Source organism: Galendromus occidentalis, unplaced genomic scaffold, assembly GCF_000255335.2.
Source record: "Galendromus occidentalis unplaced genomic scaffold, Mocc_1.1 scf7180000077512, whole genome shotgun sequence".
In the NCBI taxonomy this organism is placed as follows: domain Eukaryota; kingdom Metazoa; phylum Arthropoda; class Arachnida; order Mesostigmata; family Phytoseiidae; genus Galendromus; species Galendromus occidentalis.
In genome coordinates this window covers 1,064,465-1,090,082 of record NW_003805500.1, presented here as the reverse complement: position 1 = coordinate 1,090,082, position 25,618 = coordinate 1,064,465, and the positions used below count along the sequence as shown (strand labels likewise).

The following is a 25,618-nucleotide window of genomic DNA, read 5'->3' as shown; positions in this document are numbered from 1 at the left end:
GGACGAAAATATGTGTCAAGCGGCTTCATTCCCTCCGGGGGAAATTCTCATCAGAAGCCCGAAATCGAGGGAAGGTCTGTCCTGGTCACTGAATGATAAGCGAGGTCTTTCTAATCGCCTAGAATCTCATAGATCTTCTCCGGAGCTCACTCGAGGAGCTCGAGTCTTTCATCCGCTCGCGTCTCTCCGACAGGCGGCGAAACGCTCTACGGATTAAAGAGCGTAGAGCTTTCCCTGAATTCACCCGAGGAGGCTCGGGAGATGAATTGTGACGGAAACTCCGCGCTTTTCCAGCGCTCACGGAAATCGGCACGCCAGTGTCTGCAGGAGGCGTGTGTCGTCTCCGACTGGGAGGGAGCAGATCTCGAATAGGACAAAACGGACTCAAGAGGAGGGGGCTCGTGACTCTCGATCGGGCGAGCCGCGAGCTTTTCTGTTCGGATTGGGTCCAGCGGTCACCGTGGCGTTCGGCAATTAATCTTGAGGCTTCGCGGGGGAGACCGCGGCCACGTGGACGTCATGTCCTTAGACTGAAGCTTGAGTCGCACATCGCCCGACCGACGCCTGGTCGGGCGCAAGCTGATTTGCCGATACCTTCTGGATCCCCATTAAGGCACCTCAGTCCGCGACTCTGCCCCTCTCTAGCCTCTTTTCTCCAGGAACGCTCAGTCCCTTTCCCGTCGCTCCTCTCGCCACAAGTGGATCCGCAAAAGGAGACTTTCTCCTCTGTAGAAAGGGACTCGGTGGGAAAATGGAACCGCAGCACCCGCTCCGAGTACGCAACAAGCCTGCGGCGTAGGAGCGGGGCGGGTAAATACGATACGACATCTTGAGTGGCAGGGGCAATGATTGCGAAGCGGATCGTTGCAGGGCGCGGTGGGGTGCTACAAGGCGCCGGATGCCCCTCGACCAATCCGGACGGGGCACCGAGCGGTCGAACGTTCGGGACTAAGGAACCGCTATTGATCACTACCATGTGGCGCGATTATAAATGGTTCAACGCAGCCATCTGTAGGCTCAAGCTCGCGCGGGTCGCCGACGGGCTCTTCTCGCCGTTCAGTCCCTTCACAAGCAAATCTGTCCATGAAGTCACACGAGGAAGCGCGTTTTATTAATAAGCGCGTAATCAAGCCCATGCTTTGGGAGGATAATTCCGAATTATTTGAAAGGAAAAGCTTTCGGAATATTCGAGGACAACGCACAGAGCGCATGCGCTACAGGAAAGTATTCGCGCACGCGCTGGGGTCGGTGAGCGGCTGTGCGCGAAATAACACTCTGGTTGCAACTTCTCGACCTCGCCACACAGAAGCCCCGGAGCTTCGTTGGTAGGGACCGGAGTGATGCCAGAGGGATCGCACAGAGAGTTCAAGCAAAAACCAAAACGGGAAGACCAGAGATATCTTCCACAATAAAGAATTAATCCCTACTCTTCATCTCCTTCTCCGTCTTAGCTATTTCTTCCGGAGACTTGGTGTTTTTTTCGGGTCAAATGGATCCAGCCAGAATCAATGAGGTTCATCTGTCGAACCTTCACCGCTTGACCCGGTGATTGATTTTGGAGTTATCTAAGGAAGATAAAAACTTCGGATATAGGTGACGTTCATATCAGCCCGATATATGTATTGACCGCTTTCCTCAGGCAACAAGCAAACGCTCTCAGGGCGCGGCAGATATCGTCTGATTAACGAATATGCGCGACGGGATTTTCGATGGAATTCGCGGACGTATTTCAAACTCGATTCTGTCTTGCTCCACGATCCCCCATGGATTTTCCCCACTACTTCAGCTACAGCATGAGTTCGTGATATGGGACGTTGAAGCAACAAGTGTAGTGTCGCAATGCGCATTGGTTCCATGGGTCTCGAAAATTCCGCACGCAACGCACCTCAAAGAACTTCACGCTGGGTGGATTCATCTCCGCCACTAGCAGCCGACGCACCGCCACCTGGCAGTGTTACACGAAATATGTGAAGTGCCATCTCTCTCGCTCGTTCGTTAATCCGCTGCTGATCTAACTGAACTCTGCCTCGAGAGAAAGAATGCGCGTGACGAACTATAATCAGCTGCTGGTGCTGCTGGTGCTTTTAGAGGAGGAGAGAGGAATCTTTAAAGTGGCTATTCTGGCAGAGGAGGAAAACTATCGGCCGCAGTGCGACAAGCATAAACGTTCTTGTAGCAGAAAATTGGTTTGAATTCGGCTACATAATAATCGACCCCGCAGTAGGAGAAAGGGAGAGGCCTTTCTTAGTCTGGCTATAATTATGGGATAGCCTCCCTACGCCGTCGCTCGACTCACGGAGACTGGCCAAGCGTTCGTTCGGCCGACCGTCTCATCGCTGATCCCTCGTGCCATCCCAGATCGTGAAGCAGCAGCAGACAGCCGTGGCATCAGCGATAGACCAGTATCAGTACTCGTTACGTTCGCGAGAGAGCGGAAGAGAAAACGGACAGAGCCAATAGTTCCGACCAGCGTGGGGAAAGCGACGCTGCCATAGATCTTTACAGAGTCAAGAAAAATACTTCCTCACGACGCCTGGGAGGCAGTCGGGTCGCCACCTGAGTAATTAAACGTCGCAACCAAGGCGAAATCACAAAAAAGATTAGGTTGAAGATTTATTTGTCGTTATCGGCAACGACATCGATGTAACCGAGCGTCTTTTTCTCGGAGTTCCCATAAGAGTCCTCCGCTCAGAGATCCCCGAGAAACTTCGAAGTCTAGCTCCTGCAGGCTCTCCGAACCGTAATCGCAAGCGTCGGACGTCACAGCCATCTCATCAGCTGATCGCGTTAGAACCCCATCGCACGAGTCATTCCACCGCATATCCATGCCGCAGAGTTCGGTCGACGATCAGATGCGGTTTCCTCGTTTTCGATAGGTCTCCACCCGAGAGACCCGGCCCCTGTGAGAGGAGAGGAACTTCAACTCACGCATCAGACGCACAGTAAATTCTTGCAGATGCGAATTTCTGACTCCCGTTAAGCTCTCGGGTCACCCGGAGCGAGCTTCACCGGTACTGACGGTATACAACACTCGATTCTATCGTCACGGCTAATTTTGGATAATTTTTCCATGAGCCGGGAAGAGAGAAAAACATGTTCGATCCATGCTAGGAGAATTTGTTGCGAACGAGGCCGAGCGCGGCTGAAAACGGAGTGAGCTCAAAGAGCCGGTCCGAGAGACGCGGTGTACTCAGAAAATTGACGACGAGCATTTTTCACGGTGAGCGCTATCGCTGCAAACGACTCCGACGCCGCCACCGCCGTCATATCCGACAAGCGAGCGAGCAACCGTCGGAGCCAACAACCGACGAACCAATAAGGCAAGCTACATGGGGGCGCAGAAACGGCGAAGTCCATTTTCGCAGAGGGAACAAATGCGCGGAAGACCCGCTCGCACGGAATTCGCGATTCCTCTACCGCGAGGAATTCACAATGCAGCTCGCCGACGAAAGAGACTCACGGAGGTAGCTTTTCGGATGGGGTTCGTCCGATCGCGAATCGGAACATCATCGGATGAGAACCCGTGTGCAATTACTCCCGTCTCGTTTCTCATCATTTCAGTTCTCCTCCATCCGATGCTGGAGCAGGAGAACGATCAGGGGCGGAACATATGCGAGCCGGCGAGCCCCTCGGATGAAGTGCGAGGATCATGAGAAGTCTCGAGAAATAGTAGAATATTCGCGAGGTCTTCACAGCGACAACGAATGAGAACACAAAAGTGGACGCCGCAGCCGGTGAGGCAGGCTCTAGCCGAGGATTATGAGCTTACTCGAAGCAGAATGCTTAAAACATATGAAGAAATATGAAGGAAGAGCTCTCTCTCCACGGAGAGACGATACGCCTCGAGGAGTTCCATCACTGTACACAGCTGAGTACAGTTGAGCGTGGATGCGTGTCCGTTCGGTCACTGACTGTCTCACGCGTGCTCCGCCGTAAAATTGCCGCGGCCTTAACGCGAGCCATGGCGTCGCTCCCCGCTGCGGTGAGATATGATCGTCATGCGGCGCTGATATCTCGAGAGACGCAAACTTCGTCGAAATGCAACTCGTTCTCAAGTTCTTGCGCTGGGGCTTGCTGAGAGCAATAAGCCCAGCTCGGCTGCAAAGCTGCCTCCGTGGGCTTCCTGTAGATATAAAGCCAACCGAACCGCCCGCCCGCCTGCCAGCCCGTTCGGCAGCCAGCCTGCCTCCTGCTTGACTGCCTGCCTGCCAGCAAATATACAGGCCGAGAGAAGGAGCGAGAAAAATACGAGAGTCCAACAGAATGACGGACCGACTCGGAGAAAGAGAGAGACACTTTGAGCTGCTGCAGCAGCAGCAGCAGCCGCACCACCACCACTGGCGGCTCTTCGTAACCCCGCTGCGGGAGTTGGAGCACGTCCGCATACTCAAGCAATGGAAAGCAACTCCGAGCGACTCAATAATAATATTCTGAATAATATTCGTAATGGAAATCTCCCTCCCCCATCCGCAAGAGGAAAAACCTGGAACGAGCAGTGGTTTTCGCCAATAAATCGACGTTTTGTAAAATACCCACGTTGCGTTGGGATCGAATGAGCTGCGTTTTGTCCGAGGAACGATCCAGAAAAAAACGCAGCGAGAGATGATGCGAAAACCCGTTCGCTCGGTATTTCACGCGAAGTCGCTAGAGACGACGAGGACCGATCCGGACTCCTCGAGAGCGCGTAGGACTTGGGACGGGGCGTGTTTTTTCCGTCGTTCCTCGCAGCTGCGTTCGGGAAGGTTTCTCACGTGGAGCGCACGCGGTCCACAGGGTGAGTCGCGTGTCCGCACCGATAACAGCTGCGTACGTAACACGTGACTTCAACCCAGCTCTAACATAAACAAGCCTACGGGGAATCCGCCACGGCAGACATCGGATAGATTTTTCCCGTACATTCGGACATCGCTGGCTATTCACAAAATATCTCCCGGATCACGCAGGAGACTCTCTCGACGAACATTCAGTCCGCCATCCGCAGGCTCGCAGGACCAACAAACGAGCGAGCGACTGATAAGCGAACGCGAATATCGCGGCAGGTTTTCTGCGAAGCTCTTTGCATTTGCCTATCTATCCTCTAGTTTCTCCTATCCGCCTCCGGCTTGAGCAGCTTCAGTGTTTCCGATGATTCCGCAGCGTGCAGGTGTTAAGGGAAATTTATTTCCTCCATATCGGAACAGGGCTCTGATATCCCAGAACCGAGGACATAATGCCTCTTGACAAAGAGCACGACAGCGAGGGTTGAGGAGAGAAATTCGGGAAAAGGACTCCTCGTGCTCAGAGCCGGACCGCCGATCGAAACGTCAGAAACCAGAAGCGAAATTGTCGCGAAGCGATACAGAGGGGCGGGGGGAGGGAAGCTCGTAACAATTGGGCGCAATCAGTATCATGTAAAAACTCCGCGGTACGATACATAGGTCTTATCGGCATCATACGAAGGGAGCCGTCTGTGAAATGGAGCCCGATGTAAAAAAAAGACCACGAGAAAAGGAGAAGGCCGGGGAGGCAGAACGCACAAAAATGTTCACGTTACCAATCAATACTGCTCTCAGCCTCCGCCTCCTCGAGGAAGCGTCTCATGCTACTCCGCTCCGTTAGAGCCGCCTGCCCCATGCAGCTTGAGACTGAGAGCTCGCTCTCAAGTCGTTCTCCCTAGGCCGGGCGAGCATGCGATACACGAAAGACATGGGGCACATGAATACATGAAGCGTCCCAAGCCTGAGCACCTCCGGAATTCCCGAACTTGGCGTGCAGAACGAATAATTGACATCTCCTGCGCTATGCGAACGCATAGACGGTCGAGAAGTTCAAATATCTGGAAAATGATACGAAGAGACAAAACAGGAGAGCTATAGCAATTTCCCTTGTCGAAGGCCCGCGATTCGGGAAGGTTCCCGAAAATATCCGCTGTCCCCGGCAGTGGGGAACGCGCTGAGATCGCTCAGAATTATTGATCCAACAGCAGTGCGTTTTTTGAATGACTATCGCGCGCAAGGGAACAGCCATGTATTCTCTAATTAGATTCTGCATCATCGGGAGGCAGGGCTCGACTCGGAAGAAAGCCCCTGAGATCGAGCAGAAGGCCAGCCTGCCAACCGTTCTCTATGTGCCTATGTCTGTACATCGATGGATTGATTCAGACAATCAGTCCGTACAGAGGCCAGTAGCCGCCGAACTCCCTCCATCAATGAATGGTGCTGCATCGAATTATTTCTCCCATGCCTTGTTGACTCATGGATTAAAGAATGAAGGAAGCGATCAAACGAGGATTTCGGCTGGCTCAGCGATCGGGAGGCATGCAGCAGCGAGCCCGTACTCCGTGGAAGAGGCTTCTAGCGGTCTGGGTTTTCTTTCTCGATTCGAGCGAACGATCCGCGGGGCTCGACCATCGGACCGATCGTCGAGAGACTCTCGTATCGCTCCGGTGCGAATGCGGTATCGTTCGCGACGCTCTCCTGTGACTGCTACATGCACGAAGATCTTGTGCAGTTGCTCTCCGTGTCGGATATGTACACTCACACCTTGCGTCTCGTCTGTCGGCCAGCCAGCCAGCATTCCCGGCTGCTTGTGCCTGCCATGGTCTGCGTCCTCGTAGGTACATCAGCTACCACCCGTGGAAGGCTGCTGTTCACTCAAGTAGCAGGCCGACTGCAGCTTGCTGGGAGGCAGGCAGGCAGCCAGCCAGCCGGATGGATGAACGACGGCCTGGCAGGCAGGCAGTCCAAGCGAGTCGGGCAGGCAGGGCTGGGAGCTGACGAGTCGAAAGCGGCTATCTGTTTATCTAAAGGATCGTCTGAAACTCTACTCACCGACTTGAAGCACACTCTCAACGTATCCACACTCGTATAACTTTAATCCTTTGTAGAACGGCAGTTTTTGGTAATCGACGGAATCGGTGGATAACGACGAGTACATACAAATATCGCGCTCGTTGCGCGGAAACGACCAGAAGATGATTCGCCGTTGCACTGGCTCTGGTATCCGGTTGTATCGTTCCTCTATTCGCTGGAACGGAATGTAGGCGGCCGCAACTTTAGCACTAAGATCCAGCAGAGATTCGACGCCTGCGAATTTCTCACGGGAAGACACACAGTGTCCACTCAGACTACACAGGGACCCGGCCGCCTGCGTACCCGCCATATCAATTTGCGGGTGACCCAGATAAGGTGCGGGGCGTCCCTCCAACGCCTGAGTCCTCTGGCCCATGGCGGCCATGTTGGCTGCTCGCTCGCTGTGTCTACATCCGGGGCAAACGAGCGCCTAACACAACTCCACTTCGATTTATGTAGCCTGAAGGGCAAAAACACTCTGACGACTGAGAGCCGATCGCTAACGATGTTCTCTTTCCCATAATCTACCCTCTCCATGTTCACTCACCCAAAGGGAACGCATGCGCACCGCTGACCTCTCTTCCAACGCAGATTGTTAACAGCTGGCGCGCCGAAATTCGAACTCGCCTGCGCGGACACTCGCGCTTGACGTTTCCGGCCTCTGCGATCAACGCTAGAATCAGAACAGAACGGATTCGAGATCACGCGAGCACTCCTTCCCTCCGCGAAGTCTCTCGGTGAGGAGCGAGCTCATTTGGCCCGCTCGTCCCTCATCGTGAGCCCTGAGGTTCTGAACCGGAGACAGATCTTGGGTCTTCCCAGCTCTGTTTCATGTATCTTGGTGTAGTTCACCGAGCCTTGGTCTTGCTCAACGTGAGGCTCTCGGGCTTGGTATTCCTTATCAGCCAGGACTTCGCAGGGCCTGGATTCATCTCCCAGTGTCGCGCTCGCACGGTTCCTGGGCCTGGCTCCGCCCCTCGATGAATTGTGGAGGATCGATTCTGAGTATTCGGAGGATCAGAATGATACGAATCAAGTGCTGGAACACACCCCTCGCCTCCGATGGTAGACCCTCTGCTCGTTCCCTACAGAGTTCCTTCCGCACTCCATAAGATCAATCTCCGGACAGAATCCCTGGGCTCCGCATGTGATCCATCAGCGTCCGGGAACGATGGAGAGGGAGGGTGGGACGGTGAGTTCGGACTGGCGTCGAGGGAAAGTTCCATATTCGGTCGATCATCTGGTCGGGGACAAATTCGGATTATCGAATAGGAAGTCTCGGTAGAGTGTGACTCAGGAACTGAGTTGTCTCTCTCTCAGTCAGTCGCGCGAACCGCGAACGAAGGCAGCCAGCTTTTCCTCGATAATAATTAATATCGTCTGCTGGCCAAGCCGTCGCTTGGGAGCCGGGAGAGTTTCAGAGCAGCGATCGGGCCCTGAGGATGAATTTGTATTCTCGGCTGCTATTCACAATTCCAGAAGAATCTGATCCTCTGGTCACCAGAAGTTCGCCGTCGCCGGCATTCGTTTATCGAACCTGATACCTGATTGGGATAACAAAACGATAGCCTGATAAGGTCCAGGTCATTCCGTGGCTCTCGCTGCTTAGGAACTGTGTTGAAATTCGCAAGGATCAGCTTTCCAACTCAGAATAAACATTCATATTCCTAGTTCTGTTCGTTGAGTGCGGCGAGTCACAAGCAGCTGATCATACACAAAAGAGGGGACTGGCTGACTGAGAAACACACGTCCCATACATTCATCCCCTGCCATGTGGAAAATGAGTGTAATACAACAAACTCCCACACATACGCGAACGATATCTGAGGTATTCAGTCACCGATAGCATCATACGGCCAGCACTTCATCGGTTCATCCGAACGGGCGTGCATCTCACTGAATTGATTATGTTAGAGGTTGAGGTGATCCCATCTGTGCCGAAATGAGATTACACGCGATCCGGAACAGAACCCGCCGTTGTGGACATCTCTTCGTATACAGAGTTGTAGGCACCAAGATGAGTCTTCCAATCGAGCATGACTGTTTGATCTCAAGAGAGGTGCGAACTCGGTTTTGTTCGAAGGGGATCCAAGCGGCCCGAATCTTTACTGGAGCACAGCCGAGCGACCCGTTGGAGTCGACTTCAGACCTCCCTTAGAGCGGTGAGATCCCACCCACTAATTTATGAGAAATCCGACCGCAGGATGCATCGTCTTGAAGATCTCTCACAGGCGAGGGCTCGTAAGCAACGCGTCCTCTCAATCGCTAATAATCGACAGGCTTGTGGTTCTTCTTCCGATTGGCTCCGCTGAGAACGGAGCAAACCAAGCGTCTTCGAGGGAGGGAGGGGTCCGAAGGGGGGATCTATCGAGGGGGGTACATTCACGAATCCACGATTCGTCATCCTACTCCCATTGAAGATTTTTTTATGTGTATGGTAGACACGTTCGTTCTTGGAGCGTTCCAACGTGTCGCCAATCGTGCTGCGACAGCTGGAATTCGAAGTAGCGGATCCTGAAGCTGCTGGGCAGCGCGAAACGACATCCAGTATGGTGTCTATTCTGTGAAAGAATGAGATCGGGAGGCGGGCGTTTCTCTTCTCCTTTCCGTTCGCGAGCACTGAGATCCCCGGAAGAGCCCTCGACGGAAGACGGTAGATCCTTGGATTAGAGAAATTAAATTATTCCATGGGACGTCGCGTCCTGGTCCCCGCTTCAGAGATGCGGAAGAATGCCGACGAGTTCCCGAATCCATCTGAGAGAATCCAAAAAAATCTGGGACGCCGAGAGTGTCGAAGGAGCGAGGCTGCGCGGGATTGCCATGGTGCTCGCCTGGTCGTCATAATCATCGTATACAATATGAGCACGAGGTGCGATCTCGAATTCGGATTCCGGCTTTCTCGGCTCCACGGTCTGTCCGAAGTCAAGGTCGAAAGGGTAGAATCAGCCAAGGCCGAGGTTCCCGATGGGACTAGCGGCTGCGGATCTCCGACAGGTGTGCCAAGCCAAGTTACTTATGGCGGTTCAGACTCCGCGGACACAGGGTATGAGCCCTCCCTGGCTCGGTTCTCGATTTCACGGATTGACGTTAACTCCAGAGTACGATTTTCGTGAGACCACTGAGAGCAAACGTCGGTGGCGACGAGAAATGGCTGACCCGCCCCGGGAGGGAGTCCGCCGCGATCGGCACATGTTCCCGGCGAGCTCACCGTCCAACTGCGAAAATGATTCCCCATGCCTCGATAGTGCACCTCACCAATACTCGGATATCTGACAATACAGGTTTCCATTCCTGAAACGAAATGGCCTCCGTCCCATCTAGCGGAGCGAATATCGATCTACGGCTGTTGGTCAAGTCAGATTGAGAAATTGGAAGTCGATGTACGAGAATGTGGATTTCCGCATGAATCTTGGGCGAATAATGTGTGAACTCTACTGCGGATGTAGAGAATACCGTCAACCTGCCGACTCCCGATTTCGCCTTTCTCCTGACTGGGATTCGCGCATCACCGCCATCTAGCCACCGAATGAATCAAATAGAGAATCATGGGTTTTTACTCCTCGATGATTCCCTCCGTGAACTGCGTTACATTGTAATTCATGGATTGCAGTGCTTTCTGCTGCAGATCCGACGCTGCTGACATTCAACATCGAGCTGAATGGCAGGGGATCCCCGTGTAATTTATCGTCTGTGAATAAGCGCGACAGTGACCTCAAAATCATGGTAAGAAAATCGGGAGAAGGCTCCTGGATCCCATTACGGACAGATGAGCCATTGTGATGGACACTGATATTCCTCTCATGTTCCATGTAGCAGACCTTGGTCGGGTGGACCCGCAGTGCAGCGCTTTTTCCTTCAAGGAGCTCTTCGGGTTCCATTGCGGAAACTATATTCCGATAGAGAACGATGATGGTCGATCCGCTGCGCTGTCTTCGGCCGAGCCGCTTACAGAGCACTATCGTTCTCGGCGAGAAAGGAACATCAATCCATAGCTTATATCAATCGTGAGCTCTCCTGAGGGCGCCCCGCTCATTCGCTCGCTCAGATACATACTGCCAACAGAGGGCGAGTGTTCGCAGCTCGAATGCCGAGCCGAGTCCGAGTCAAGGCTAGGAATCCGTTTATAAAAATCTACTTATCGTCCTCGGAACTCGGCGCTGCCGGTGGAGTATTGGATCTTTCTGAGCAACACCTCACTTACGGCTGTATTATATTACGCGATCAAGCCAATCGCGTTACGCCTACGCGGCACTGATGCTATTACTATCAACATCCGCCGCTAGACCTGAAGCCGCGTAAAGACAGTTCTCGTGCTCGCCTAATGGACAATGATTAAAACAAACGTTGCCTTCGCTCAGCCTGATAGCTCGATCCCGGAATAGTTTGTAGAGCAGGGTCAGAGACACTCTATGATTCTATCGGAAGCACGGACCGCTAGGGCATGGATTCTTAGTCCTCAATCCGGGAATTTATCGCCTCCTCCCTCGCCCTCCGTGGGTTATGGATCGCATCGCCTCCCCAGGACGCGGAAATCGACATTTCCGTGAAGTTTGTAGAGACATCCCCCATGGAATAATCGAACGCAATTTGCGAATCTGGTCTGGAATCGTGTCCTAAATTCCAGAGTAGGAAATCCTTCAGTATATGCTTCAGACACTTCCTCCTGCAGAAGCACAGGAGTCCAGACTCAGGTCGCAAATATAATTGATTCGGAGCGATCAGAGCATGCTCCCCTCCATTTTGCGTTTTGACCTCCATTTTGACCTCCCCTTCTGAAACCGGCATAAAAATGCGAGCGGTAACGCGTACATGTACATCACTGAGGTCCGCGTCCGGGAGCGTAGATTCCCAGAAAGAACCTGTGTCATTTCAACAGGCGCTTTCTATCCCACGGAAACCCTGATCTTTCGAGAGCTCTGTTCCTAGTCGGACTGCGATTTCTCGAGCGCAAAACGCTGAGCGATCTCTCGCCGTCAGCGTTTCCTCGGTAACATTCCCCAATTTCCCTCTTCCTCGGTAAATATAGAGGAAGCCGCCGCCGACGGATCGAGTCTCTAACTCTGAGTGAGTTTAATTCTGGAGTTTCTCTCTTCGCGGTAAAAATCGTTGCTCTTGTGAACGCTGTAAATCTTGGATCTCGGGCAAAAGCGGTCCTTAAGCGAGGACCGGAGGGAAGACAACGCGAAGAGGTATTCAACTCAACTCAGGAGCATTCCGCAAACTGTGTCACCACCGCGCCGCGGCCAGAACTCACATTTGGAACGGGGTAAAAAATTTCGCTGGTTGACTGCTCGAGTACCCCTGGTCCCTACTGGCGCTATCCCTCTAGGGTCTCTCCAAATTACTGGGATCTCCGTGAGCTTCCCAGGGAAATTCGGAGTCTGGGAAAGTATAAAAGTATTCCTAAATCGAAATGTCGAATCTCATCTGCCTTCCGCATCGACTCGAAATGTCGATCGTCAGGGAACGGCCACTGAGCGCGGAAGAATTTGCCTCTCTTGGGAATCGATATTTGGTCGAATTGGGATTATGCGATGGATTTCGGTATCATTTTCCTCCTTGGTCCAATGTCGCTCGGGGCATCATGTTTAAGGAAGAATAAAAGCCGCTGATAGATGTATGTATTCTTCAGGTCTTATCTCTGCGTGTGTCTCTTCACGCTTGTTCCAAGCTTCACCGCTTTTCAGTTTAGACACGCTCTGGGGAGCAATAAGTTTCTTTGGGGTTTCCCTGAAAGTTCCGTAGAGGGTCTTTATCCGAAAGTCAACGGACTCGAAGAGATTTTACCGTTTCCGACAAGCTGGGACCGTCTGAAATCCTGAATTCGCCGGACAAGATAATCTTCGACGCCTTTATCGGTCAAGACATGTGTCTCTAGAGCGATAAATATTTTCCCACGGTTCTCTGTGAAGCAAAAAATCCATATTCGCATGATTCGTAACGATAGGCGTAGTTCTTTCCGAATTTCGATGTTCTGAGATCGCGCATCGAGAATCCCCGAATCTACGTAACCTGAGGAGCGATCATATGATCGGCCCGGAGCCCTACCGAAGGTTTCCGAGGACCCGAAAGTCCCTCGTGTGACATCTTCCCCATCAACGAATCTTCCGTTCAGCGCTCGAGAGAGGCGGACCCACTGGAAATTTTCCCAGCTCCGGTATACGAATTTTACGACGTGAACTGCCTTGTACTCCCATCTATCTCTTCGTTACTCGACGAAGCCGATCGCAGACTCTGCCTTTCTATCATCAAAAACCCCGACTTCTCAAACCTCTTCGACTCCGCACAGACTATCACAAGAGCCCAACGCAAATTCAGGGTTCCCGTTGCCCGGAAAAATGTTGTCCACCACTCCTTCCGATGGAGAGTGAGTCGCCGCTCTGACGTTAAGGGAATTCCCCCCGCTTGACTAAGTCTGTCTATCTTATTTCCTCGAGCTAATAAACTTGAGTGTACACCGATGGAATCCTCATGTACAAAAAGGTATGATCACCGTTTATTATGCAAGAGCATTCATCCGAGAGGAGTGTATAAATGGATGTGAGGCGAATTTGGCACCTCTTAAAAAATGAATATATACTCTCATATATGGTCAACAATCAAAACGCATCTAACGCATCACGGGCATAGACAGGGGCGAGCTGGACGATTGGGAGTCCTGAGATCGCCACAACTGAGTCACAGTCTTCCATTGAGTGTAGAAGTTCAATCCGGCTTTTCCGTAGAAGTTGGCGTCTCCGAGGAAAGAACCCCGAGAGCCAGTGAACGAGAACATGGGTAGCGGCACCGGGATCGGAACGTTGACGCCAACCTGTCCACAATCCGCTTCGAAAGTGAACTTCCGTGCCGTAGCTCCATTCGTGGTGAAGATTGCTGTCCCGTTCCCGTACGGGTTGCCATTGATGATCTTGATTGCGTCGTCGAGCGTTTCCACCTCGGTCGATATGAGAACGGGGCCGAAAATTTCTTCGCGATAGCATCGCATCTGAGGTGTGACATTATGAAGTACCGTCGGTCCGACGAAATTCCCATTCTCGTACCCTGGAACGACTATGTGACGACCATCGAGCAGAAGCTTCGCGCCTTCCTTCACACCGGACTCGATGAGCTCATGGATTCGCTGCTTGCTCTCGGAGCTGATCACCGGGCCTAGATCCGTGCCCGCGACATGACCCGCGTTCACTCGGAGCTTTTGAGCGCGCTCGACCATTTCTGGAACCCACTTTTTCGATTCGCCCACGAAAATCACGGTCGACAACGCCATACAACGTTGTCCCGCAGCGCCGAAAGCTGCACCGACCAGCTGATTCAAGGTGTGCTCTTTGTTGGCGTCGGGCATGACAACGCCGTGATTTTTTGCGCCCATATTGCACTGCATACGTTTTCCGTTTTTGGCTCCCTCCTCGTAGATGTATTTACCGGCTGTGTCGGCTCCGACGAACGAGATCGCCCGAATATCGGGATTCTGGCAAATGAACCTCACGGATTCTTTCGTGCCGTGGATCACGTTGACGACGCCGTCGGGAACTCCGGCCTCCTGGAGCAGTTCCATGAGAATCATCGTCGCACCGGGATCTTTTTCCGATGGTTTCATCACCATCGTGTTTCCGGACACTATCGCCATGGGGAACATCCATAACGGGACCATGGCGGGGAAGTTGAAAGGCGCAATACCAGCTGTCACTCCGAGAGGGAGTCGGTAACTGTGAATATCCATGTCTTTTGTGACTTGGTGAGATGTTTCCCCGAGCAGTAGAGATGTCGCGCTGCACGCGTGTTCGACAACTTGTTGACCCCTCAACACGTCTCCCTCGGCGTCGGGGAGCGTCTTGCCTTGTTCCGTGGTTATGCTCTCGGCGAGACGTTTCGTATTAGTTTTTATCAGATTCTGAAGACGAAACATACACTGCTGCCTGGTCAGTGGCGATGTCTGACTCCAGGTCTTGAAGGCTTCCTTGCAGCTGTCGACTGCCGATTGCATTTCTTCCGTCGTCGAGCACGGAACGCGAGTGACCACCTCGTTCGTGGCGGGGTTTCGTAGATCGACCCACTCCTGCGTTTTCGACTCGACGAATTTACCACCGATGAACATTTTTGTGGTAGGAGCCGCCGATGAATACATTCTCGAATGCAGCTGAGTTAGACCGCGTATCGTAGAAGAAGCTCGCAGCGAAGCCATTGCTGAAATTGAAACGAATATGGAAGAACTGCTATCGATCCGCCGGCTCGAAGTAATACATTTCCCAGCTGATCTAGCCTAGAGCTCTCCAAATCAATCGAATGGGAAAATATTCTGTGAGGTAGACGAATTCTCTCAGTTGTGATCGCAGTCGACCAGACGCTTGTCGACAGGGGGACCGTCACGATTCAGGGAGCGTATATCCACTGATTGAGTGTAATTGTGCTTATACAGCCACTGCGCCAACTTGGTGGATAAGCGATCAAATGGGCCAAGCCTCGCGCCATCCGGATATTTGCGGGAAGTTTCCGCGGACGGATCCTTTCGCGTTTTCTGAACCAGCTCGAGTATCGTGATTGATATTTCTCAATCAGAGGAGTCTCGACCGTAATTTCCCGGAAAGTGATGTTGAAGAGCTCATAACGATCCAGACGATCAGCAAGCGAAGCTTCGCGTTAGGGAATTTCTTTGCGGAATACGTTGAAAACAGAATTAATGGGGGAGAGCCATCGATCATATGAGCTTCCTCGCGCGAGCTTGGCCCAGCAGCGTGAGCACGACAGGAAACTCAAGAGAACTTCGACGTCAAGATGAAATCATGGTCCGCACTTCTGATCGGAGTTCCAAGAACGTCCGGGAATTTATGAGGCAGCGGAGATCGTCTGTCCCTGCTGCGAATCAGGTATCTCGGTGTTCTAATTCCTTAGCTCAGGCGAGAAGACATGCCAAATTCGCGGCTTGAACCGACTTCATTCGGGGATCCCTTGATCATCGATTCTGTCCGGGACAACTAGGGTCCGCACCGGGCTTACGTGGACGCCAAACGACTACGTGAACTTACCGCTGGTTTTAGCGAAAATGACCTCTTGAGGTTATCTCACATACGCTTTTTGCCAGACTGTCTGTGGAGCAGCGTAGCCAGAAACGACCAGATGACGTTAGGTACCACTAGCGCCATCACTGGCAAGAACATCAAGCCAGCGGCTTTCCTTCGCAGGGGCTCGGATACAGTCGGTATCGGATGAGCAGCCCCGAATTGCGAAGTTTATCATCTCTCCATATTCTACTCGAATCATCGAGGCTGAAGTGTGAGAAGTGGCAGAGATGCTCCGCCCTCAAAGTCCCAGGCAGCAGGCAACCTTTACTCAATAATTGGTCTGATCTGCTGTCTGCTTATTTCGTCAACAAAACAAGCCTCCGGTATTGCTCGTCGACGAGTTTTTTGTGCGTGGTGCTCCAGTCGGTACAAAATCAGGGAGTCCCGGAAAAAAGAGCCCCCCTGCTCGTTCCCAGTGGCGGATATCAGAGACTATGCTCACCTTGATCGGACGATTAACCTGCAGTGGCTTCAGCTCGGAGACGACTCGAGCTCTCCACACAACAGTCGCGGTTTCTGCCGGAGCCAGATATCGCGCATCTAGGAGAGAAGAGCGCTTCATGAATCAATGGCGGTGAGTATCCTAATGATATCTTCGGAGAGAGATTAGATGTTTCTATCAAGAGAAGGATGAGTTGACGATTCCGGCTCTATCTGTCTGCGGGGAGCGATGGAAATCTGAAGCAGTCTTAGACAACTACAGATCTCAATTTCAGAGTTTTCGCTGACGCGCCGGATTGGTCGCGACTCGACGGTACACCTGCTCCGCTGAACAACGCCCAAAGAAGACGGTACCTGCAGCAATTGACCTACAATCAACGGGTACAGATGCTGCTCAGTCAGGTCGACGGTGCTAGAGCTGCAGTCCAGGAGGCGAAAGAAAAGATCGAGACGGATAAAAAGCGAATAATAGCAAATAAGTTGAAGAGTAAAGCGAAGACATGGACTAGTTGAAGACTAGAGCGAAGACATGGGGTAGTTGAAGAGGTGCGTCGGTAATCTTGAGAAATAAACTTAATCAAGGACTGTTCTGAGAAAGTGAGCTAGTTATTTCCGTTCCTGTTGGCGGGGTCGATCGAAAGCTTGCGCTGGCAGTGATCCTATCGAATGAGGGAGTACCTCTGCGGCCGAGAAGGTTGCGGGTTACCGTTCCTTCCTGATTTGATGTCCCACTTTGAAAAAGAGCTCCATGCGGAGGCGAGTCGGGGGGCGATTCGGGGAAAGATCATGCTCGGAGGATAATTTATCAATTGATTTTTTATTGATATATCCAGTGATAGATACTTACAATGTCAAGCATCCGAGGCAGCTGTCATATTCCGAATACCTAAGACGCTCAAGAGTCACGTCGTATGAACGAATCGCCCGTATGTAATACCTATACATAGCTCGGAAACGGGGTCAAATAGAGGTTCCATCATTTCAACGCTCCTAAACTCAATATTTGTACAGAATGACGTCTCGCTATCTAGAAACACGAGAGCGATGTTTTCAGGTCCTTGTGCATAACGGTCGGAATCGCCGGACCCCCCGCCTGTGATCTTCGATGGAACTGGGCTCCCCTGGTGAAAATCAGGCTGGTGGGTATATCGGCATTGTTTGAAGATCGTCAAATGCACAGAGCTGCGAGGGTGTGTGGTTTGATTTTCTTCTGCAGATTTTGTGCGAGTTTTGAACTGATCTCGAGCCATGTGAAGCTGGGACACAGAGACACCTGGAATGAAGGAGGATACTACTCTTCCCGCTCACGTATTGCATCGACTTTAGTGACTTCGCGTTTTCATTGCGAGACGGGTGTTCGGTGTTCGTGAGCTCAGGCCGCTCCGTAGAACGGTGCAGCCTGAGCGGATGGCGGTGCTTCCGAATGGCATCCCTTGAGGGTTTCTGTTCGGATCTCGGCACGGTTCTCCCTTGGGACCAGGTTCTGGTCCGGGCAAATTCGCTGCCCGGACCCGCCCTCCGCAGCAAATAATGACATCCGGGATGTTCTGCATTCTGGGGGGTTTCTAGGTCTTTTTGACAGCTTACCTCTTCGAGACAGTTCTTACATGAGACGAAAATACTCAGGCAGAAGCCGTCATTCGCGTGGATCGGCGTACCATCATGCTCGAACTGTAAGCAGAAGAAAATAAGTTTGAACGTGAATATTTTACGAGATCCGACTGATGGTACGGAAAGACCAGTTTCTGAATCGAAATCAAAGGCGGCCATGGGTTTTATAGTATGTAGCAGAATTATACACAGCGGAGGAATACGTGAGTTTTCCAACATTGTTCAGTAAGGACTCACCGAAAGAATTCCGTGCGGTTTGTGCGGAGGTGGATCATTTATGAAGACATGGTTCATGAATCTCTTCAGAGCCGTATGCACGCTCCGCATCGGGTTTATTTCTGTCATCGGCAGATGAGCGTATCCCTTCTCCGAAACGAGCACATGAACGCGGTTACTGAAATAGAGTCATTCGTCATGATCATGGGCTCTATTCATGATCATCGGCTCGTCCAATCAGATGGCGAAAGTGTCCCTGACTCGTGTGGGCTTCACCGTACGACGAACTCACTTGATTTTCTTCTTGATGATGCACACCACTCTGAGATAGATCTTGCAGTGACTCTTCACGGCAGGCAACGGGAAGTTCGACCTCCGGAGATCTGAGAAGTATTGCCTAGAGAAGAGAATTATTTCATTTAGAATCAGATAGTGTTTGGGATTCTGTCTCGTGCTTCCGAGGTCTCCTCCGAAAGCTCTCGAAACGCGAGCGCTCGTACCTGGCTTTGTCGATAACATTGATAATGTCTTTACTCCTTAGGCTTAGGGATGAAATGTCTGACACCCACGCAGCCTGCAAGGGTATCGTTCTGGTTCAGATACATTGATGTATTGCAGGAAAATTCAATTTAGACTCAATGATTCGAGCTCCTAGAGAAAATATTCTCGGAGGGCGAGAAGGCCTCACCTGAAGGGATTCCGCGTCGGCCTCCGCAACAGTTTTCAGTTTTCCCCCCAATATCTCCCCGGTGAATTGGAATCGGAACCAAGATCCCGAGGAGGTCTCTACGCACAGCAGGGACTGCGGTTGGAACACCAGTCCCGTTTCTTCGAGGACCTCGCGCCGCACTGCTTCCTGCAACGATCATCAACTTGATTGATTTTTTCGGTCACAGACGTAAGCGTTTCGTTAGGGCCGCTTGCTGGAATAGATACTCGCCGAATGAGACTTGGATTCTTTATGTGGTCGAGAAATCACTCCTCTCTGCCGGCAAATTCTCGCTCATCCAAATGGCTCCAGATTAGCCGGCCCCCGACATTGTCTTTTGTTTGATATGGTCTAGCTGACGGAGGGGCCAAGTCGCGAATTCGATTCGGGGATTCCCCCTTTTTACGAAAGACGCTCGATTTTACCCGCAGGGGAAGGCTCGGATACCTCGTAAATTATGAGGATCATTTAACAGGGTCAGGTCCGAAATGACCCGCCGGCGAGATAAACAAACAAACTCACCGTTGGAACTCTTCGGGCGGAATCGGGTCAAAAATATCGAAAAATTACGGGGACTCCATTTTGAACAAGATTCAGCAGAAGAGCACGGAAAACTCGGCGGCCCGCAATGCACATAAATAGGCAATGCACAATTTCTCGTATCGTTTTCCCCCGAGGCTCATCGAACTCGCTCTCGGCGTGTTGGGGACTCGATCGTTTTCTGGCCAATATTCACTTACAATTATCTGCTCGCCTGGTTCCACCCTGCCAGCCGGGAGATACCACGTCCCTGCACAGGACTGTTTGGCTTCCTGCATGAGCAGGACTTCGCCCTTTTCGTTGAAAACCACCGCTCCAACGATGTATGTGATATTCTTCATCAACACCGGTCGAAAATCCGCGCTGCATTGAGACTCGATACCCTTGGTGGCTGGCGACGATCGAAAATTAGGCCGCTACTCATCATGGTAATTTTGGTCATGGTTATTTTCTGTCATGCGACGGAACCGCCCGTGCTCACCTAATTCTGCGAGCTGGTCTTGGATGCTGTAATCGACGCATCCAGCTCCATCGTCGTTGACAGCTTCGCCGCGCAAGACGTCTTCGAGTATGCTTTCGATGCGCTCCATAGTAGCGTTGGCACTACTCCTCTGTTTCCTGAGTAGAGAAATCACATCTGTCACTAGCCCCCGATATCCGACCTCGACCAATCTACTCGCGCTCGGGAGCGGTGCGGTTGGATAATGAAACCGGGGTTTATACTCTGTGCCATCAGAGTACGATGAGACGTGTAAGACATGTCACGTCTATACGTAATTCAGTCAATATGAGAGTCTCCCGGAAAAATCTCCGTGCGGGACTTTTTCTCCAGTGGAGACGTCACCGTCGTGTGGGGACAGTAGGAGGCGAACACAGATATTCGGGCTCATTTCTCACGCGTAAGCTCGGAGTGCCCGTCCCGGCAGGAGAAATTACGCCCCATTCTATGCCCTCCGGCCTCCGGGGTCGACTTCCCCACCGTCAGCCAGCAGGGGAAAACACAGCAGTCCGCCCGGAATCGGAGAGGATCAGAAGAACCCTCAATAGAGAGAAGAGAACTTGGGAGTCTAACCTGCTGTCGTGACCCGACCTGCTGCAGATGCCGTTTTCCTCAACGACACCTCAGGACGCTCATTGCTTTATCGGATAAAAACCGGTAGCCACGCAACGAGAAAAACCAGAACACCAATGATTTGGACTTGTTTGACACCAAAACAGATGACGACGGCGCTGGCGGCCGCGGTAACACATTTCGGGAGAGGGGCTTCCCTCTCTCCTAAACCGTGGTACTGGAGCATGGGGAGCAGCGGCGTCGACGGCGGTTTTCAAAGTCACCATCGTCCCAGCGGAAACACGGCGGAGACGGGAAGAGATCATTCAGGGTTAAGTAGCCCACACCGAAAAGTACGACGTCGACGACTGAAACGGCAGTGAAGCCGACGACTAAGCCGCGGCGTCGTTGAGCGCGAAACGAAGCGCCCGCAAACGAAGATTCGAAGGTAATCTTCGATCGAGCGGTTGACGTTCCCATGAGCGACGAAGCACGGAAACGGCGCAATGACCGGTGCGCTTCGCTAGTCGACTCTCATTCATGACCGACTCCGCCGTCGATGAGCATTATCAGGAACCTTACGCTTTCAGCTGAAAAGCTGAGGAGTTCGCGAGGGAAAGTTCGCATTCCACTCGCAGAGGAAAGCAGAGCAATGCTCGTTTTGATCTTTGGGAAATTAACGGAATCGGTAATCTCCATGCCCGATTCGTCGCGTCGGAGCGCTCGAAGATTCGCTTCTGCCTGGCTCGTTGTCCCTTTCATTGAGCTCCGCGGGTTTCCTGGAACGCCGCGCGCCGTTCCGATTGACATATGGTTCCTCAAAGAGACCAAGCTATGAATTCCAACCGTATCGGTTTCAAATCCATCGATTTCAGCTCTCGGCTGGGAGTTCACCCACGAGAATGAAGCCGAAGCGCGATTCGACCGCAGACGTGTTTGGAGCTCCGAAACGGCCCTTTCATCGCGAGCAGAACTGCCGAGACAGCTTGCCCGTACTTCACGACCGAGAACCTCAGTCAGTCAGCATCGATCTAGGCTTCTATGTCCTCAGCTGCGGCTCCCGAGTAAGCTTCTCTCCGGCAAACAGAGAAGGCGGTTTCGTAGAGAGAATCTGGCGTTGCCATCTGAGGCGTCGCGGAACACAACGGCTGTGTCATTATTTCTGACATCTGAGACATGCTCGAACTCCTGGAATGCTCCCCAACAGAGTCGCCGACCTAATTCCTTGCACAGAAATGACAACACGTACGGGACTAGGACCAAAAATCGAGGTACTGAAACTCTAGTAAATCTCGCCCAGACGTCCAGAATTTGAATTCTGACACGGAGACTTGTGAACCCGGCTGGAGAAGAAACCCGAGCAAGACGAATATGGATCGATACAAGGTTTACCTCCGACTGAAACCATTGTCGGCGGGGGAAACCGATGTATCTGAGCTTCAGAATGACAAGACTTTAATCATTCATCCAGGACTGTATGGAAAAAGGTGGGTGCTGTGTAATTGACCCGGAGAAAATTGAGACTCTCACGCGGATTATGATCAATAATGATAATCTGCTCGAGGCTTGCGGGAATTCGGGCTCGGAAGGAATGTCGTCCTGGAGACAAGCTGACATCCTGATTCCAGGAGAACCGATGGGGAACCGAGAGCTGTGCGCTACTCATTCAGAGGAGTTTTCGAGCCAACAAGTAGTCAGCAAGAGGTTTTCCGACGACTCGCTCTGCCGGCGATTCGCAACGTTTTGAGTGGGAAGCCGGCTCTGATCTTCGTCAACGGCGTCGAAGCCTCAGGAAAGACGCACACTCTGATAGGTGGATATCACCCTGACTCGTTACCTCTGAGCGGTTTCGCCAACGATGAATTTCGATCAATTGATCGTCCTCAGACCTGAGTGCTCTGTGTCCCTTGATCTTTAACGGAATTTCTGCTTTCTTTTGACACCATAGGCACCCCTGAAGACGCAGGCATACTTCCGCGTGCTCTCGACGTGCTCTTCAACAGTATACCGCCGAATCTTCAGGCGATGAAATTCGCTATCAAGCCTGACACGTTCAATGGATACGAGGCACGTCTGACTGAAGATGCCATGATCGACCGTCAGGTGAGAATATCCCCATGCTCTCCCTCGGGCTGAAACACCTCGACTTCGAGGACCGAGATCTGACGCCCCGAGGACCATGAATAAGGTTTCACTTCCGAGGACGGATCCCGAGGGTGAATTCCAACGGATGGATCCGGTGGCAGTCGTCGGTAAACATAGATCAGATTTCATCAGGTGTCGGTATCCGCCCCGAAGCTCCGAATCAGATCTATCACTTTTCAGAATGTGCTGATCGAGTCCGGGAGTCGAATCGGCATCGAAGACGATACCGCAGAGGGGAGGCCGAGTCCCGAGCAGAGCCCATGGGCTCGGAGGGACCGCTGGAAATTAGATGAAACGAAGGTCATTGTCTGATTGCACATGTTCTCCTCGGAGGAGATGATTTTTTCCGCAGGTTTCACTGAAATTCGTTGATCCTCACCAATTGTCTGATTGATTGAAGGTCGCCGCTGATATACCCGACGACTGCCGAATCGCTGTGTTCGTACAGTTTGTCGAAATTCGCAACAACTGCGTGTACGATCTACTTGACGAGACCACCCATGAGAACCGTGGTCATTCCTGGAAAAATATCCGACATGATTCGTCGAAGAGCACCTATGTTTCTGGAGCGAACGAGATCGAGGTTGAGAACGCAGACGAAGCCATGGACATCTACCTTCGCGGGGAATCCAGGAAACAAATCGCTCAAAGCGAATCCAACGCCGAGAATTTCGGCAGTCATACAGTCTTCACAATCAAGATCGTTCAAGCGCCCGTCAGTCAAAAGACCGGGGACCTCGTTCTGGACAAGGACTTCATAACGGTGACCCAGCTCCACCTGGTGAATCTAGCTGGTTGTGTCGGGAACTACACTGCGAAATCTCTCGATTATACCTCGTTGTGTTTACGGTCGTGTCTGAACATCCTACGAGAGAATCAGATGGAGGGCGGCGACAAGAAAATACCGTATCGCGACTCACGGCTCACTCATCTCTTCAAAAGCTTTTTTGAAGGCATCGGCGGGATAAAAATGCTGCTCTGCATCAATCCTCGGGTTGAGGATCTGGCGGAGACCCTCGAAGTGTTGAAATTCGCCGAGATAGCTGAAGATATTGATTGCGAAACACCGCTTCGACGGACCAAGAAAAAAATCCAGTTCCGAGAACCCAGTCCGACACCGTCGATTGAGGAGTTTTACACGACGGCTTGGGACATGGGCTCCCATCTTGAGCCACAAGACAGAGTTGAAGATCTGAACTTTGATAGCTGCCGCATAGCAGAGACCCCTCAAAGCACCAGTGAAGAGCGAACTTCTGATTCGAGAAGCAGTATTGATTTTTTGCATGAGGAGCTCCACAATGCTCTGTCTCAGCTAGCTGCTCAAGAAAAAATCTATCGAGACAAGTCGAGGGCTCATCAGGATACCCTGCTGAAACTCAACGAAATGATCCAAGAGAGAGATTATCTCAAAGAACGATTGGTCGAGATCCAGGCGGAAAAAGAGTCGGCGGAGTCGCGAGCATCGCATCTCGAAGAATCCCTCGAGAGAGTCCGCAGTAAAAAGGTGAGACGAGCTGAGAGAATTCTGAATTTCGAGGCGAAGAGGATTTCTCTGCTCGATCGCGAGGTTCCACTATGAACTGCCTGTGAACAAGAATCATTCCACCAGGTCAGGATCAAGAAAGCAGTTGAGAACATCGGGGACAAGGAAAACGAGATCCGAATATCCTCAGAAGAAGATCGCTTGTCCGGAGAAGAAGGAGCGAATCATCAGGCAGGCAGCAGCGGGGCGGCAGCGACGAGTGAATACGAAGCTTATTCGCTTTGGAGCTTCCATACCGAAAACCAGTGTTCCGCCCGGCCGCCCGAGAGACCGCAGCGTCACAAGCGAAGGAAGCGTGAGTTCTGTATTTGTTCGATGCTTCCGGGTTATGGTATAATCACTTGGATTTCAAGGAGAAACAAGGGGAGAGAACTGAATGGGAACATTTCCACAGGCAACGTCCGCGTGTCCGATGCGAAAATTACGCAGCCAGAAAGGACGAAATGCAGGACTCCACTTTCGTCACAATCCGATCCCGGAGTATTTGTCCTGGAGGGCGCCGGCGACCCGGCCGGGGACGACGCGTGTCCACGCAAGAATCGCAAACACGTGGGAGATTCAAGGAAGAAACGCATCAGTCTCATGGAGACGAAGGAACGAGTAAGCAGGCCGCATTCTCAATCCCTCGACTTCCGCTCGCATCACCGTACAATGATACTGTGGCGAAGACAGTAATTTCGGAGCTTCGCTCGTTGTGTTTATTTCGGGGTTTTTCTTCCAGTGTAAGATCGCCATCGAGGGACATGCGTACGCGCGAGACCTTGTACTTAAGAAGAAAATTGGGCGTACTTTTAGCTTCAAGGGTTTGTTCTTGAACCCGAGAAAATGATATGCTCACCGTTACGCTTCCGCATGCTTGCATCATCGTGGAGGATTCAGAGAATGGATACCGATCCTACTGATTCGACAAAGACACCTAAAAAGGACTCCATTTCTCGAGAGCATTGTGATTTCCAGTGTCCTTGTCGCGACTTCACCTTCTATCGCCGGAGAATTCTCCACATTCACAACAACTCGCTGTCTCTCGTCGTCGACTCCGGGCTTCCAGCTGAGTGAAAATCCTCGGCGTCACATAAACTGTCGGGAGCGGGAGCTCGATCTATCCATCGGCTCCGATCATCATAATGGTAATTGAGTAGATTTGTGTAGGTACATCAAGGGCGTGGTCGAACTCTGTCAAGAGGTTCTCGGATTGGACGAGATTGTGCGCAAAGGTTTCAGGTTCTTATCGATATTTTTGAGGAAGAGAACATTGAAATGAAATTCGAATAAAGTATGTACTTTAGTGATGTGAGCAAAATCAGATTGTTTCCCTTATTGTAAAATAAATAGCAATCTCACAATCAGCATTCCAATCTTCATCGTTCAATCATCAGAATCACATTAGACATGCATAATTCTGCGGATATTCTAGGCATTACCCGACCCCCCATCCCCCTCCCCCCTATGGAATAAAAGCGCAAGCGCTTCGTTCGT

General features: G+C 51.8%; 5 protein-coding genes across 6 annotated transcripts in view; 2 read left to right on the top strand and 3 right to left on the bottom strand.

Moving 5' to 3' along the window:
* LOC100897710 (zinc finger SWIM domain-containing protein 4-like) overlaps positions 1-7,053 on the bottom strand; it is a 33,888-nt gene extending 26,835 nt beyond the window's left edge. Inside the window, exon 1 of the mRNA XM_029112517.1 lies at positions 6,810-7,053. Coding sequence (XP_028968350.1) covers positions 6,810-6,915 — 106 coding nt within the window. The 5' untranslated portion in view covers positions 6,916-7,053. The remainder of the gene's footprint in view (positions 1-6,809) is intronic.
* A 6,248-nt stretch (positions 7,054-13,301) lies between these two features.
* Positions 13,302-16,380, bottom strand: LOC100897936 (probable methylmalonate-semialdehyde dehydrogenase [acylating], mitochondrial). Of its 2 annotated transcripts, none has more exons than XM_003747093.1 (2): positions 16,329-16,380; positions 13,302-15,011 (listed from the first exon to the last, which is right to left on the bottom strand). In XM_003747093.1, the coding sequence occupies exon 2, from the start codon at positions 15,007-15,009 to the stop codon at positions 13,441-13,443; it is 1,569 nt and encodes a 522-aa protein (XP_003747141.1). In that variant the 5' UTR covers positions 15,010-15,011; positions 16,329-16,380; the 3' UTR covers positions 13,302-13,440. The 2 variants fall into 2 exon arrangements, with proteins under 2 accessions (XP_003747141.1, XP_003747140.1); XM_003747092.1 differs by lacking the exon at positions 16,329-16,380 and adding an exon at positions 15,851-15,953.
* mRpL52 (mitochondrial ribosomal protein L52) lies at positions 16,196-16,906 on the top strand. The gene is made up of 2 exons (XM_003747094.2): positions 16,196-16,460; positions 16,603-16,906. Exons 1-2 carry the CDS (start codon positions 16,321-16,323, stop codon positions 16,838-16,840), a joined length of 378 nt encoding a protein of 125 aa, XP_003747142.1. The 5' UTR covers positions 16,196-16,320; the 3' UTR covers positions 16,841-16,906.
* Positions 16,907-17,495: 589 nt separating this feature from the next.
* Positions 17,496-20,541, bottom strand: LOC100897564 (8-oxo-dGDP phosphatase NUDT18). The gene is made up of 9 exons (XM_003747169.1): positions 20,476-20,541; positions 19,885-20,021; positions 19,604-19,794; positions 18,843-19,010; positions 18,655-18,728; positions 18,447-18,551; positions 18,176-18,332; positions 17,915-17,998; positions 17,496-17,600 (listed from the first exon to the last, which is right to left on the bottom strand). The coding sequence occupies exons 2-9, from the start codon at positions 19,991-19,993 to the stop codon at positions 17,496-17,498; spliced, it is 993 nt and encodes a 330-aa protein (XP_003747217.1). The 5' UTR covers positions 19,994-20,021; positions 20,476-20,541.
* Positions 20,542-21,825: 1,284 nt separating this feature from the next.
* LOC100897415 (kinesin-like protein KIF23) lies at positions 21,826-24,971 on the top strand. Its single transcript, XM_029112535.1, has 8 exons — positions 21,826-21,941; positions 22,104-22,267; positions 22,403-22,557; positions 22,780-22,899; positions 23,000-24,103; positions 24,209-24,437; positions 24,537-24,742; positions 24,864-24,971. The coding sequence occupies exons 1-8, from the start codon at positions 21,826-21,828 to the stop codon at positions 24,969-24,971; spliced, it is 2,202 nt and encodes a 733-aa protein (XP_028968368.1).
* The last annotated feature ends 647 nt before the right edge of the window (positions 24,972-25,618 follow it).